Source organism: Carcharodon carcharias, chromosome 17, assembly GCF_017639515.1.
Source record: "Carcharodon carcharias isolate sCarCar2 chromosome 17, sCarCar2.pri, whole genome shotgun sequence".
Taxonomy (NCBI): domain Eukaryota; kingdom Metazoa; phylum Chordata; class Chondrichthyes; order Lamniformes; family Lamnidae; genus Carcharodon; species Carcharodon carcharias.
The window spans coordinates 103,132,837-103,148,419 of record NC_054483.1 but is presented as its reverse complement, the minus strand read 5'-3'; the positions used below and the strand labels follow the sequence as shown (position 1 = coordinate 103,148,419).

At 44.5% G+C, this 15,583-nt stretch overlaps 1 protein-coding gene across 2 annotated transcripts in view; it reads left to right on the top strand.

Moving 5' to 3' along the window:
• The window catches only part of dpcd (deleted in primary ciliary dyskinesia homolog (mouse)), a 29,135-nt gene extending 13,716 nt beyond the window's left edge, over positions 1-15,419 (top strand). For both annotated transcript variants that reach the window (XM_041209876.1, XM_041209877.1), the window contains exons 5-6: positions 6,393-6,495; positions 14,989-15,419. In XM_041209876.1, coding sequence (XP_041065810.1) covers positions 6,393-6,495; positions 14,989-15,093 — 208 coding nt within the window. In that variant the 3' untranslated portion in view covers positions 15,094-15,419. The remainder of the gene's footprint in view (positions 1-6,392; positions 6,496-14,988) is intronic.
• The last annotated feature ends 164 nt before the right edge of the window (positions 15,420-15,583 follow it).

Sequence of the window (15,583 nt, the reverse complement as noted above, 5' to 3'; positions counted from 1 at the left end):
CCGTTACAGTGAAGGAATGGCAATATATTTCCAAGTCAAGGATGGTGAGTGGCTTGGAGAGGAACTTCCAGGTGCTGGTGTTCCCATGTATCTGCTGCCCTTGACCTTCTACCATCTGGTAGTGGTTGTGGGTTTGGATGGCGCTGTCTAAGGAGCTTTGGTGAGTTTCTGAAATGCATCTTGTAGATGGTACACACTGCTGCAACTGTGCTTTGGTGGTGGCGGGAGTGAATGTTTGTGGACGGGGTGCCAATCAAGTGACTGCTTTGTCCTGGACAGTGTCAAGCTTCTTGAGTGTTGTTGGAGCTCCACTCATCCGGGTAAATGGGGAGTATTCCATCACATTCCTGACTTGTGCCTTGTAGGTGGTGGACAGGCTTTGGGGAATCAGGAGGTGAGTTACTCACTGCAGGATTCCTAGCCTCTGACCTGTTCTCGTAGCCACTGTATTTATATGGCTAGTCCAGTTCAGTTTCTGGTCAATGGTAACACCCAGGATGTTGATGGTGGGGGATTCAGTGAGAGCAATACCATTGAATGTCAAGGGCCAATGGTTAGACTGTCTCTTGTTGGAGATGGTCATTGCCTGGTACATGTGGCACGAATGTTACTTGTCAGCCCAAACCCGGATGTTGTTCAGGTCTTGCTGCATTTGGACATGGACTGCTTCAGTAACTGAGGAATTGAGAATGGTGCTGAACATTGTGCAATCATCAGCGAACATCCTCACTTCTGACCTTATGATGGAGGGAAGGTCATTGATGAAGCAGCTGATGATAGTTGGGCCTAAGGCACTACCCTCAGGAACTCCTGCAGTGATGTCCTGGAGCTGAGATGACTGACCTCCAACAACCACAACCATCTTCCTTTGTGCTAGGTATGACTCCAACTAGAGGAGAGTTTTCCCTCTGATTCCCATTGACTCCAGTGATGCCACACTTGGTCAAATGCAACCTTGATGTAAAGGGCAGTCACTCTAACCTCACCTCAAGAGTTCAGCTCTCTTGTTCATGTTTGAACCAAAGATGTAATGAGGTCAGGAGCTGAGTAGCCCTGGTGGAATCCAAATGTCAGCGAGCAGGTTATTGCTAAGCAAGTGCTGCTTAATAGCACTGTTGCTGACCCCTTCCATCTCTTTACTGATGATCGAGAGTAGACTGATGGGGTGGTAATTGGCTGGGTTGGATTTGTCCTGCTTTTTGTGTCCAGGACATAACTGGACAATTTTCCACATTGCTTAGTAGATGCTAGTGTTGTAGCTGTACTGGAACAGCTTGGCTAGGAGAGCAGTAAGTTCTGGAGCACAAGTCTTCTGTACCATTGCCAGAATATTGTCAGGGCCCATAGCCTTTGCAGTATCCAACGGCCTTCAGCCATTTCTTGATATCAAGTGGAGTGGATCAAATTAGCTGAAGACTGGCATCTATGATGCCGGGGACTTCTGGAGGAGGCCAAGATGGATCATCCACTTGGCATTTCTGGCTTAAGATTGTAGCAAGCGCTCCAGCCTTATCTTTAGCACTGACATGCTGGGCTCCCCCATCATTCTAACATCACTTGTTTCTACCTCTACCCCAGCCCACCTGCTGAAAATCTCACTCAAGCTTTTGTTACCTGCAGACTCGATTATTCCAATGCCCTGCTGACCAGCTTCCAATCTCCCACGCTATAAACTTCAGCTCAGTCAAAATTCTGTGTGCCATATCCTCACTCGCATCAATTACTGTTTACTCATCTTCCCGTGTTCGTTGACCTACAGTGGCTCCAGTGCCTCACACTTGCATTTCTCACTTATGTGTTTACACCCCTTCATATCCTTACCCCTCACTATCTCCGCCTTGCAACTTCACCCACACCAAACCAAACTTTCCATTCCTGACTCCAGCCTCTCTGACAACCTCCCCTCTTTGGTGAAGCAATTTGGTTGCTTCAAATTGTTGGCTCCACACCAGAGAATTGAGCAATGTTAGAATGAAGCTTCAGTGCAGTATTGAGGGAGTGTCACATTGTTGTAGGTGCTGTCAAAACAAGGCCCTGTCTTCTCTTGGGTGGGTTTAAAAAACGTCACAACACTATTTGAAGAAGTCGCAGAGTTATCCGATGTTCTAGCCAATATTTATCTCCAAACCAACATCACTGAAATAGATAAAAACAAAAAAACTTTTGTTTTTATCTCTGTGTTTAATTGACTGCCACTGCTCTTCAAGAAATGCCTACCTCCTTGAAGAAGTTCTGTTCCTCTCTGCGACAAGATTTCCGTATTTCTCTGTTGTCTTGCTCACCTTCCTTGCTTTCCATTTCCCTCCTAGTGTTTGACAAGGTGTTTACTAAAACCCGCTTTCACAGCCATATCTCCTTTCTCAGTGACTGTCTCTGTCTCCGACTTACCCCACGTGGATTTCAACTGAAATTCCACCCCTCATGTTTTGAACCCACCCAGGATTACAGGTATCTCCGGGACATAAAACGTTTCTCGGACTGCTGTTCCACCCACGGTCGTTGACAGGGCCCTCAACCGTGTCCGGCCCATCTCCCGCGCATCCACCCTCACGCCTTCTCCTCCCTCCCAGAAACATGATAGGGTCCCCCTTGTCCTCAATTATCACCCCACCAGCCTCCACATTCAAAGGATCATCCTCCGCCATTTCCGCCAACTCCAGCATGATGCCACCACCAAACACATCTTCCCTTCACCCCCCTTATCGGCATTCCGTAGGGATCGCTCCCTCCGGGACACCCTGGTCCACTCCTCCATCACCCCCTACTCCTCAACCCCCTCCTATGGCACCACCCCATGCCCACGCAAAAGATGCAACACCTGCCCCTTCACTTCCTCTCTCCTCACCGTCCAAGGACCCAAACACTCCTTTCAAGTGAAGCAGCATTTCACTTGCATTTTCTCCAACTTAGTCTACTGCATTCGTTGCTCCCAATGTGGTCTCCTCTACATTGGAGAGACCAAACGTAAACTGGGCGACCGCTTTGCAGAACACCTGCGGTCTGTCCGCAAGAATGACCCAAACCTCCCTGTCGCTTGCCATTTTAACACTCCACCCTGCTCTCTTGCCCACATGTCTGTCCTTGGCTTGCTACATTGTTCCAGTGAAGCCCAACGCAAACTGGAGGAACAACACCTCATCTTCCGACTAGGGACTTTACAGCCTTCCGGACTGAATATTGAATTCAACAACTTTAGGTCGTGAGCTCCCTCCCCCATCCCCGCCCCCTTTCTGTTTCCCCCTTCCCTTTTTTTTCCAATAAATTATAAAGATTTTCCTTTTCCCACCTATTTCAATTATAAAAAAAAAAACCCCCACTAGAGCTATACCTTGAGTGCCCTACCATCCATTCTTAATTAGCACATTCGTTTAGATAATATCACCAACTTTAACACCTATGTGTTCTATTGTACTATTGTCGTTGACATCTTTTGATGATCTGCTTCTATCACTGCTTGTTTGTCCCTACAACCACACCCCCCTCCCCCCCCACCTCTCTCTCTCTCTATCTCTCCGCCCCCCACACACACCTTAAACCAGCTTATATTTCAACTCTTTCTTGGACTCGAACTCAAGTTCTGTCGAAGGGTCATGAGGACTCGAAACATCAACTCTTTTCTTCTCCGCCGATGCTGCCAGACCTGCTGAGTTTTTCCAGGTAATTCTGTTTTTGTTCACTGAAATAGATCATCTGCTGATTATGTCATTACAGTTTATGGGCGATGGCTGCATGCAAATTAAAAAGGCAGTACATTAATCATGGGTGACTTGAATCTTCATGTAGATTGGGAAAATCAAATTGGCAGAGGTAGACACGAGCAAGAATTCATTGAACGTATTCGGGACAATTTCTTAGAACAATATGTTGTGAATCTAATCAGGGATCAGGCTGTTTTGGATCTGGTAATGTGTAATGAGGCAGGTTTAATAAATGATCTCAGAGAAAAGAATCCCCTATAAAACAGTGACCATAATATGGTAGAATTTAGCATTCAGTTTGAGTGTGAGAAAGTTGGGTCAGAAACAACTGTGCTAAACTTAAATAAGGGTAATTACAATGGAATGAGGGCAGAGTTGGCTGGAGTGGACTAGGAAAGCAATTTAGCAGAAAAGATGGTTGATGAACAATGGCAGACGTTTAAGAAAATAGTTCATGATTCTCAACAAAGATATATGCTAGCAAGGAAGGATTCAAGGAAGGGGATAAACCAACCATGGTTAACAAAGGAAGTTAAGGACAGATCAAATTTAAAGAAAAAACATACAATGTGGTAAAGATTAGTGGTGAGCCAGAGGACTGGGAAAGGTTTTAAAACCAACAAAAGATGACAAGAAAAAATAGAGGGAGAAAATAAACTTTGAGGGGAAACAAGCAAGTAATATAAAAATGGACGGTAAGTGCTTCTTTAAATATATAAAAAGGAAGAGAGAGGCCATAGTGAACATAAGACCCTTAGAGAATGAAGCTGGGGAAATAATGGGGAACCAGGGAATCGCAGAGGAGTTGAATAAACACTTTGCTTCAATCTTCACGGTAGAAGATCCTAATAGCATTCCAAACATACTAAATCAAGGGGCAAAAGTGGGGGAGGAAATAAATACAATAACTATCACGAGAGGAAAAAGTACTCGGGAAACTAATGGGGCTAAAGGCTGATAAGTCCCCTGGACCTGTTGAGCTGGATGGATATTAAAGGAAGTAGCTACAGTGATAGTGGATGCACTGGTAGTAATCTTCCAAGAATCCTTAGATTCTGGAAAAGTCCCAGAGGATTGGAAAAGGACCAATGTAACACCCTTATTCAAAAAGGGAGGGAGACAAAAAACAAGTAACTATAGGCCAGTTAGCTGTGTCATTGAGAAAATGTTGGAGTCTGTTATAAAGGATGTAATAGGGCATTTAGAAATACATAATCTGATCAAGCAGAGTCAGCATGGCTTCATGAAGGGGAAATCATGCTTAGCAAAGTTATTAGAATTCTTTGAGGAGGTAACAAGTAGGATAGGTAAAGGGGAACCAGTAGACGTAATATATTTGGATTCCTAGAAGGCGTTCAATAAGGTACCGCACATGAGGCTACTTAATAAGATAAGACCCCATGGTGTTGGGGTAGTATATTAGCATGGGTAGAGGATTGGCTAACTAATAGAAGACAGAGTTGGGATAAGGGGCCATTTTCGGGATGGCAATCTAACTAGTGGAATGCTACAGGGATAAGTGCTGGGGTGTCAATTATTTAGAATGTATATTAATGACTTACATGAGGGAAGTGAATGTACTATCGCAAAGTATGTGGATGACACAAAAATAGGTGGGAAGGCAAGTGGTGAGGGTGACACAAAGTCTACAGAGGGATATAGACAGGTTAAGTGAATGGGCAAAAACTTGGCAGATGAAATATAATGTGGGAAAATGTGAGGTTATGCACTTTGGCAGGAAGAATAGAGGAGTTGAATATTTAAATGGAGAAAGACTGCGGAAGGCTGCAGCACTGAGGGATTTGGGAGTCCTTGTGCATGAAGCCCAAAAAGCTAACATACAAGTTCAACAGGTAATAGGTAAGGCAAATGTAATGATGGCCTTTATTTCAAAGGGAATGGAGTATAAAAAATAGGGAAGTCTTGCTGAAACTATAGAAGGCACTAGTCAGACCACACCTAGAATACTGTGAACAATTCTGGTCCCCTTATCTAAGGAATGATATACTGGCATTGGAGGCAGTCCAGAGAAGGTTCACTAGCTTGAACCCAGGTATGGAGGGATTTTCTTATGAGGAGAGGTTGAGTAGGTTGGGCCTGTATTCATTGGAGTTTAGAAGAGAGGCGACCTTATTGAAACATGTAAGATTCTTAGGGGGCTTGAGAGGGCAGATGCTGAGAGGTTGTTTCCCTTTGTGGGAGGGTCTAGAACCAGAGGGCATAATCTCAGTATAAGGGGTCACCCAGTCAAAACAGAGATGAGGAGAAATTTATTCTGAGGATAGTCAATCTGTGGAATTCTTTACCAAAGAGAGCTGTAGAGGCTGGGTCGTTAAGTATATTCAAGGCTGAGATAGACATTTTTAATCAGTAAGGGAATCAAGGGTTATGGGGAAAAGGCAGGAAAGTGAAGTTGAGGATTATCAGATCACCCATGATCTCATTGAATGGCGGAGCAGACACAAAGGGCTGAATGGCCTACTTCTGCTCGTACATCTTATGGTTGTTGAATTTCCTACCTGACAGCAGTGACTACAATTCAATAATTCATTGATTATGAGGCGCTATGGGGACATCATGTGAACGTGAAAGGTATGATTTACGCACGTTTGTTCTTATTTGTATGTTAATAACATTGTATAAATGTAAGATGTGGCCTTGAAACTGACCTGGGCTCCCTCTTGCTCTATCCAGGTATTACAAGAAGTTTAACATTCCGGACATGGACCGGTGCAGTTTGCCCCTGGATAGTTCAGCGCTCAGCTTTACACATGCCAACAACACCCTTATCATCACTGTGAGTACTTTTGTTTTCTGTACCGTACCTGGTAGAGGGCAAGTGCAGAGTTTGGCTGCACATCATTGATGCCTGATGGTGCTTGATGTGGCCCAGCCAGATTTGATCATTTTTAAACCCATTGTGTCAGGTGCACTCAAGCCTGCACCCCTTGGGTTTGAGGGAATGTAACGGAAGCCAGTGCAGGAAAAATGATCAGGATGGGAAAGAATATGGGTTTTGCTGAGACCTGCCCGTCAAAGGTGGCGATGAGGGAAGTAGACCAATGGTTGTGTAATTATGGTGGTTATGACTTTGGAAGGTGCTCACCAAACCTCCTGAGACAGCACCTTCCAAACCCACAACCACTACCATCTAGAAGGACAAGGGCAGCAGACACATGGAAGTTCCCTTCCAAGTCACTCACCATCCTGACTTGGAAATATATCGCCGTTCCTTCGCTGTCGCTGGGCCAAAATCCTGGAACTCTCTCCCCAACAGCACTGTGGGTGTACCTACACCATATGGACTGCAACAGTTCAAGACGGCAGCTCACCACCACCTTCTCTAGGGCAATTAGGGGGTAGGCAATAAATGCTGGTCCAGCCAGCGCGCCCAGATCCCATGAATGCATAAGAAGAATTATAATGGTGCATGGAGGAACATAGGACTTAGGAGCAGTAGGCCACTCGGCCCTTCAGGCCTGCTCTGCCATTTGATAAAATCATGGCTGATCTATTTGTGGTCTCAACTCCACTTTCCTGTCTGCCCTCAATTACCCATGACTCCCTTGTCTATCAAAAATCTGTCCAACTGTGCTTTAAATAAATTCAATGACCCAGCTTCCACTGCTTTCTGGGGAACAGAATAACAACCCTCAGAGAAAAAAAATCTCATCTCGGTCCTAAAAGGGAGAACTCGTTCTTAAACTGTGTCTCCTAATTCTAGTTTGCCCAAGAAGAGGAAACATCCTCCCTGTATCCACCCTATCAAGACCCCTCAGGATTTTATATGTTTCAATGTTTCTGCTAAACTCCATTACGTATAGGCCCAACCTGTTTGACCTTTCCTCATAACATAAGGCTTTGTTGCCTGCCTGGCACCAGGGTTCTTATTTTTATTCATTCATGGGATTTGGGGTTCACTGGCTGGGCCAGTATTTATTGCCCATCCCTCATTGCCCTTGAGAAGGTGGTGGTGAGATGCCTTCTTGAACCACTGTGGTCTATGTTGTGTAGGTACGTTCACAGTGCTGTTAGGAAGGAAGTTCCAGGATGTTGACCCAGCAACAGTGAAGGAATGGCGATATATTTCCAAGTCAGGATGGTGAGTGGCTTGGAGTGGGACTTCCAAATGATGATGTTCACATCCATGTGCTGCCCTTGTCCTTCTAGGTGATAGTGGTTGTGGGTTTGGAAGTTGCTGTCAAAAAAGCCTTCGTGAATTCCTGCAGTGCATCTTGTAGATAGTATACACAATATTGCTACTGTGCGTTGGTGGTGGAGGAAGTGAATGTTTGTGGCTGTGGTGCCAGTCAAACGGGCTGCTTTGTCCTGGATGGTGTCAAGCTTCGTGAGTGTTGTGGGAGCTGCACTAATTCAGGCAAATGGGGAGTATTCCATCATACTCTTGACTTGTGCCTTGTAGATGGCGGACAGGCTTTGGGGAGTCAGGAGGTAAGTTACACGTCGCAGGATTCCTAGCTCTGACCTACACTTGTAGCCACAGTACTTATATGGCTAATCCAGTTCAGTTTCTCATCAATGGCAACCCCCAGGATGTTGATAGTGGGGAATTCAGTGATGGTAATGCCACTGAACATCAAGAGGCGATGGTTAGATTCTCTGTTTTTGGAGATGGACATCTGCTCAGGGCTGGAGAGGAACTTGCAGTGGGAGGGTAGGATCCAGTGGTTGTGGTCCATGTAAATACCAATGACTTAGGCAGGATGAGGAAGGAGGCTCTGCATAATCAGTATGATGAGCTGCGCACCAAATTAAGAAGCAGAACTGTAAAGGTAATAATTTCTATATTATTACCTTAGCAAATCTGCAAATTAGCACAGGACAAATAAGATTAGAGAAATGAATGTGCGGCTCAAAGACTGATTTGAGAAAAGTGGGTTTCAGTTTGTGGGGCACTGGCACCAGTATTGGGGAAAATGGGATCTGTACCGTAGGGGTGGTCTATACCTGAACCATGCTGGGGCTGGTGACCTCGCAAGCTGCCTAATTAGGGAAGTAGAGAGGGTTTTAAACTGAATAGTGGGGGCAAGGGATCAAAGTTGAGAAGATATGGTAAACCAAAGAGTAGAGACAAGGCAAGAGAGACAGGTATCATTATGGGAAATGATAAACTGTGACAGGAAGGGACAGAGTACAATTCTAAGATTAAATCAGCAGATAAGGCTAGACGCTACAAAATAATAAAGGGACAAAACTAAAGGCTCTTTTTAAACATGTAGCATTCAAAATAAAACAGATGAACTGATGGTGCAAATAGAAATAAGTAGGTACGATCTGATGGCCATTACAGACATGGCTACAAGATGATATAGATTTGGATCTGAATATTGACGGTTATGTGACATTTAGGAAGGACAGGAAGTTAGGAAAAGGTGGAGGAGTGGCTCTGTTAATTAACAATGGTATTATCACATTAGAGATTGATGACCAAAGTTCAGGAAACCAGGATGTAGAAGCGGTTTGGGTTAAGATGAGGAAGGATAAAGGCAAGAAGTCACTTGTAGGAGTGATATACAGGCCCCCTAATTGTAACTAGGCAGTAGGACAGTGTGTAAAAAAAGAGATAATAGGAGCTTGCCAGAAAGGTACAGCAATAATCATGGGGGATTTTAATCTACATATAGACTGGAAAAATCAGATGGGCAAAGGTAGTGTAGATGAGTTCATAGAATGTTTTGGGGGTAGTTTCTTAGAACACGTTCTGGAGTCAACCAGAGAGCAGGCTATACTAGACCTGGTATTGAGCAACGAGATAGGATTCACTTCCTAGTGAAGGCACCCCTAGGTATCAGCAATCATAATATTTCATTTTGAGAGAGAAATGAGTGCATCCAAGACTAGTATTTTAAACTTAAACAAGGGCAATTATGAGGGCATGAAAGCAGGGCTAGCTAAAGTGAACTGGCAAATTAGGTTAAGGGATATGTCAAAGAAGTTCAGTGGGAGACATTTAAAGGGATATTTCAGAATACACAGAATAAATACATTCCAAAGGGAGAAAAAAATTCCAAGAGGAAGGCCCACCATCCGTGGTTAACTAAAAAAGTTAAAGGCAGTATTAAAATTAAAGGAAAAGCATATAATTATGCAAAGATGGTTTGCAGGTCAGAAGATTGGAAAGAATATAAAACATAGCAAAGAATGACAGGAAAATTAATAAGGAGGGAAAAATTAAAATATGAAAGAAAGCTAGCTAGTAATATAAAGAAGGATAATAGTTGCTATAAATATTTAAATAAGATTAGAGTTAACAAAGTGAGCATTGGTCCTAAAGAGTGTGTGTCTGGGCAATTGATAATGGAAAGTAGGGAGATGGTGAATGAATTAAACAGGCATGTTGCTTCGGTCTTCACTATAGAGGTCACCAGCCCCAGCATGGTTCAGGTATAGACCACCCCTACGGATACAAGTAACATCCCAGAAATAGCTGTAAATCAGGAAATGGAAGGGAGGGAGGAACTCAGGAAAATTACAATCATAAGCAAAGTGGTATTGAGTAAATGGTTTTCCAAAATTCCCTAGATTCTGGGAAGGTTCTATTGGATTGGAAAATAGCAAATATAACTCCTTTATTCAAAAAGGGAGGGAGACAGAAAGCAGGAAACTATAGGCCAGCTAGCCTAAAATCTGTCATTGGGAAAATGTTAGAAGCTATTACTGAAGATATCATAGCAGGGCACTTAGACAAATTCAAGGTAATCAGGCAGAGTCAATGTGGAAGCAGAGTCTTTGAATATTTTTAAGGCAGAGCTAGGTAGATTCTTGATTAACAAGGATGGTAATCAGGAGTAAGCAGGAACGTGGGGCTGAGGTTACAATCGGATCGACCATGATCTTATTGAATGGCTGAGCAGGCTTGAGGGGCTGAGTGGCCTACTCCTGCTCCTAATTTGGATGCTCATCCCAGGAATGAGTCAAGTGAACTTTCTCTGAACTGCTTCAAACTCAATTATATCTTTTTTCAAATAAGGAGACCAAAACTGTGTACACTATTCCACATGTGGTCTTACTGAGGTCCTTTACGGCTCTAATAAAACTTCCTGACTTATATACTCCAATCCCTTGCAATAACACCAACATGGCACTTGCCTTCCTAATCACTTGCTGTACCTGCATACTAACTTTTTGTGATTCATGTACTAGGACACCCAGATCCCTCTGTACCGAGTTCTCAATCTCTACTGTAAATAGTATACTGGTTTTAAATTCTTCCTGCCAAAGTGGACAAGTTCACATTTTCCTACATTATACTCCATCTGCCAAATTTTGCTGACTCACTTAACCTGTATGAGTCCTTTTGGCGATAATGCAGTGGTACTGTTGCTGGACAATAATCCAGAGACCCAGAGTAATGCTCTGGGGACCCGCGTTTGAATCCTGCCATGGCAGATGGTGGAATTTGAATTCAATAAAAATTAAAAGTCTAACAATGACCATGGAACCATTGTTGATTGTTGTAAAGACCCATCTGGTTCACTAATGTCCTTTAGGGAAGGGAATCTGTCGTCCTTACCTGGTCTGGCCTACATATGACTCCAGACCCACAGCAATGTGGTTGACTCTTACATGCCCTCTGAAATGGCCTAGCGAGACACTCAATTGTAATAAACTGCTACAAAGTCACAAAAAAGGAATGTAACTGGACGGACCACCCGGCATCAACCAAGGCACCGGATCGACAACAGCAATCTCAGCCCTGTCAACCCTGCAAAGTCCTCCTTACTAACATCTGGAGGCTCGTGCCAAAATTGGGAGAGCTCACAGACTAATCAAGCAACAGCCTGACATAGGCATTTTCACAGAATCATACCTGACAATGTCCCAGATACCACCATCATCATCGCTGGGTGTGTCCTGTCCCACTGATAGGACAGGCCAGGCCCAGCAGAGGTGGCGGCACAGTGGTATACAGTCAGGAGGGAGTTGCCCTGGGAGCCCTCAACATTGACTCTGGACCCCATGAAGTCTCATGGCATCAGGTCAAATATGGTCAAGGAAACCACCTGCTGATTACCACGTATCTCCCTCCCTCAGCTGATGAATCAGTGCTCCCCCATGTTGAACACCACTTGGAGGAAGCACTGAGGATGGCAAGGGTGCAGAATGTACTCTGGGTGGGGGACTTCGGTGTCCATCAAGTGGCTCGAAAGCATTGCTACTGACCGAGCTGGCCAAGTCCTAAATAGCTGCCAGACTGGGTCTGCGGCAGGTAGTGAGGGAACCAACGAGGGAAGAACATACTTGACCTCATCCTCACCAACCTGCCTGCTGCAGATGCATCTGTCCATAACAGTATCATTAGGAGCGACCACTGCACAGTCATTGTCGAGACGAAGACCGGCCTTCACATTGAGGATACCCTCCATTGTGTTGTAAGACATAGGAGCAGAAATTAGGCTATTCGGCCCATCGAGTCTGCTCCGCCATTCAATCATGGCTGATAAGTTTCTCAACCCCATTCTTCCGCCCTCTCCCCGTAACCTTTGATCCCCTTACTAATCAAGAACCTATCTATCTCGGTCTTAAATACACTGGTACTACCACCGTGCTAAATGGGATAGATTTTGAACAGATCTAGCAGTTCAAGATTGGGCATCCACAAGGACTGTGGGCCATCAGCAGCAGCAGAATTGTACTTGAAAACAATCTGTAACCTCATGGCCTGGCATATCTCCCACTCTACCATTACCATCAAGCCAGGGGATCAACCCTGGTTCAATGAAGAGTGCAAGAGGGCATGCCAGGAGCAGGAGCAGCACCAGGCACATCTAAAAGTGAGGTGTCAACCTGGCGAAGCTGTAACTCAGGACTACTCGTATGCTAACAGCATAAGCAGCAAGTGATGGATATGGCTAAGCGATCCCACAACTAATGGATCAGACCTAGCTCTGCAGTCCTGCCACATCCAGTCGTGAATGGTGGTGGACAATTAAAAAATTCACTGGAGGAGGAGGCGTCACAAACATCCCCATCCTCAATGAGGGAGGAGCCCAGCACTTCATTGCAAATGATAGTGCTACAATCTTCAGCCAGAAGTGCCGAGTGGATGATCCATCTCAGCCTCCTCCTCCAGAGGTCCTCAGCCTCCTCCGGAGGTCCCCAGCATCACAGTGGCCAGTCTTCAGCCAATTCGATTCACTGCATGTGATATCAAGAAACGGCTGAAGGCACTGCATACTGCACAGGCAATGGGCCCTGACAATATTCTGGCAATAGTACTGAAGACTGGTGCTCCAGAACTTGCTGCGCTGCTAGCCAAGTCCTGGTACAGCTACAATACTGGAATCTACCTAGCTATGAGGAAAATTGCCCAAGTATGTCCTGTACACAAAAAGCAGGACAAATCTAACCCGGTCAATTACTGCCCCATCAGTCTGCTCTCCATCATCAGTAAGGGAAGGGGTTACCAACAGTGCTATCAAGTGTCACATGCTTAGCAATAACCTGCTCACTGATGCTCAGTTTGGGTTCCACCAGGGCCACTCAGTCCCTGACCACATTACAGCCTTGGTTCAAACATGAACAAAAGAGCTAAACTCCTGAGGTGAGGTGAGAGTGACTGCCCTTGACATCAAGGCAGCATTTGACCAAGTGTGGTATCAAGGAGCCCAGCAAAACTGGAATTAATGGGAATCAGAGGGAGAACTCTCCACTGGTTGGAGTCATACCTAGCACAAAGGAAGATAGTTGTGGTTGCCAGTCATCTCAAGCTGCAGGACATCATTGCAGGAGTTCCTCAGGGTAGTGTCCTTGGCCCAACCATCTTCAGCTGCTTCATCAATGACCTCCATCCATCATAATGTCATGTCGGGATGTTCGCTGATGATTGCACGATGTTCAACACTATTTGCGACTCCTCAGATACTGAAGCAGTCTTTGTCCAAATGCAGCAAGACCTGGACAATATCCAGGCTTGGGCTGACAAGTGGCAAGTAACATTCGCACCAAACAAGTGTCAGACAAAAGACCATCTCCAAGAGAGAATCCAACCATCGCCCCTTGATGTTTAATAGCATTAGCATCAGTGAATCCCCCAGTGTCAACATCCTGGGGATTACCATTGATCAGAAACTGAAATGGACTAACCATATAAATACTGTGGCTACAAGAGCAGATCAGAGGCTAGGAATCGTGCGACAAGTAACTCATCTCCTGACTCCCCAAAACCTGTCCACCATCTACAAGACACAAGTCAGGAGTATGATGGAATACTGAATGTGAAATTTTATCATGTTATGATTGCTGTTGCCCAGAGGTTCTTTTACCATGAGGTTATTGATTAATCCTGTCTCATTGTGCAATACCAGGTCTAGAATATGTTGTTCTCTGGTTGGCTCTAGAATGTACTGCTCCAAGAAATTGTGCTGAATTCACTCTATGAACTCTTTCCAGGCTACGTTTGCCAATCTGATTTCCCCAATCTACATGTAGATTAAAGTCACCCATGATTATTGCGGTACCTTTCTTACAAGCCCCATTTATTTCTTCTTGTACTCTCTGTCCTACAATGTAATTACTATTAGGGGGCCCATTAACTACTCCAAGTGACCTCTTACCTTTCTTATGCCTTACCTCTACCCAAACTGATTCTACATCTTGCTTTTCAAGCTAAAGTAATCTCTTACTACTGTACTAATGACTTCCTTAATTAATGCAGCTACCCCATCACCTTTTCCTCACTTCCTGACTTTGCAAATGCCATAACGGTTAAGATGTTTATTTTATATGTTCTTGGGATTAGAGCAGCTTTTATAAGGCAAGCTTTAATTGCCCATCCTTAATTGCCCTTGAAGGTGGTGGTGAGTTGTTATCTCAAACTGCTGCAGTCCATATAGTGTAGGTACACCCACAGTGCTGTTAGGGAGAGAATTCCAAGATTTTGACCCAGCAACAGTGAAGGAACAGCGATTATAGTTGCAAGTCAGGACAGTGTGACTTAGAAGAGCAACCTGCAGGTGGTGATGTTCCCATGCATCTGCTGCTCTTGTCCTTCTAGATAGTAGAGGTTGTAGGTTTGGAAGGTGCTGTCAAAGAATCCTTGGTGAATTGATGTAGTTGATAGTTACACAAGGGAAAGATGTTTTCCCAAAAATGGATGCAGAAGAAAAGTGGTGTGTTTGGTGAAGAAAATTATACGGTCGTTGTTAGAGATAGACTTGGCTGTGATTGAAATCGTGGGGGTTTAGAAGTTACAGGAGTAATGATATGGTTGACGTATCAGATTTTAAAATATTTTGAATACGTTAACTGAGATTCTTTTTCCCCTCAGTATAAAAAGCCGACAGAAATCTTGCAGCTGGAACAGGAGGTGCTGCAGGAGCTGAAGAAGGTAAAGGTGGCTGAGGATGGAGATGTGGACTGTAAAACACAGTGAATCTGAACACTCATCATCAGAAACACTCTGACCTGTCTAAATCAACTCCAGTGCAGAATCCTACTTTGAGGGATAAGGCAGTGGAAGTAGTAGGGTGGGGTGGTGGTGGAGAGAAGTGGTGTCTTCATACAATAAAGGAGCTGAATACTGTAGAACCATCTGTGCTGCTAAACATGAAGCCCCATGGCCAAGATCATCAGAGTGTACAACATAGTGGGCTCTTAAATTAAATAGCAAACTAAATGGAATGGTGTTATTGGCTTTGGAGGGGTAAAGAAGCTCTCAGTCATGTGTAAATTGCAAAACATCAATAAAAGTTTTTTTTTTACTAAACTTGCAATGTGTGATCTCTTAACCTCAAGACTACTTGGCCAGTCTCACTGGCAGAGGAGCCCTTTGTTCTAGGGATCTACTGATTTCGGACGCTCCAGCGAACCAACTGATGGTCACCTCACTATGGGGGAGGAACGTAGGGTGAAGGGAAAAAACA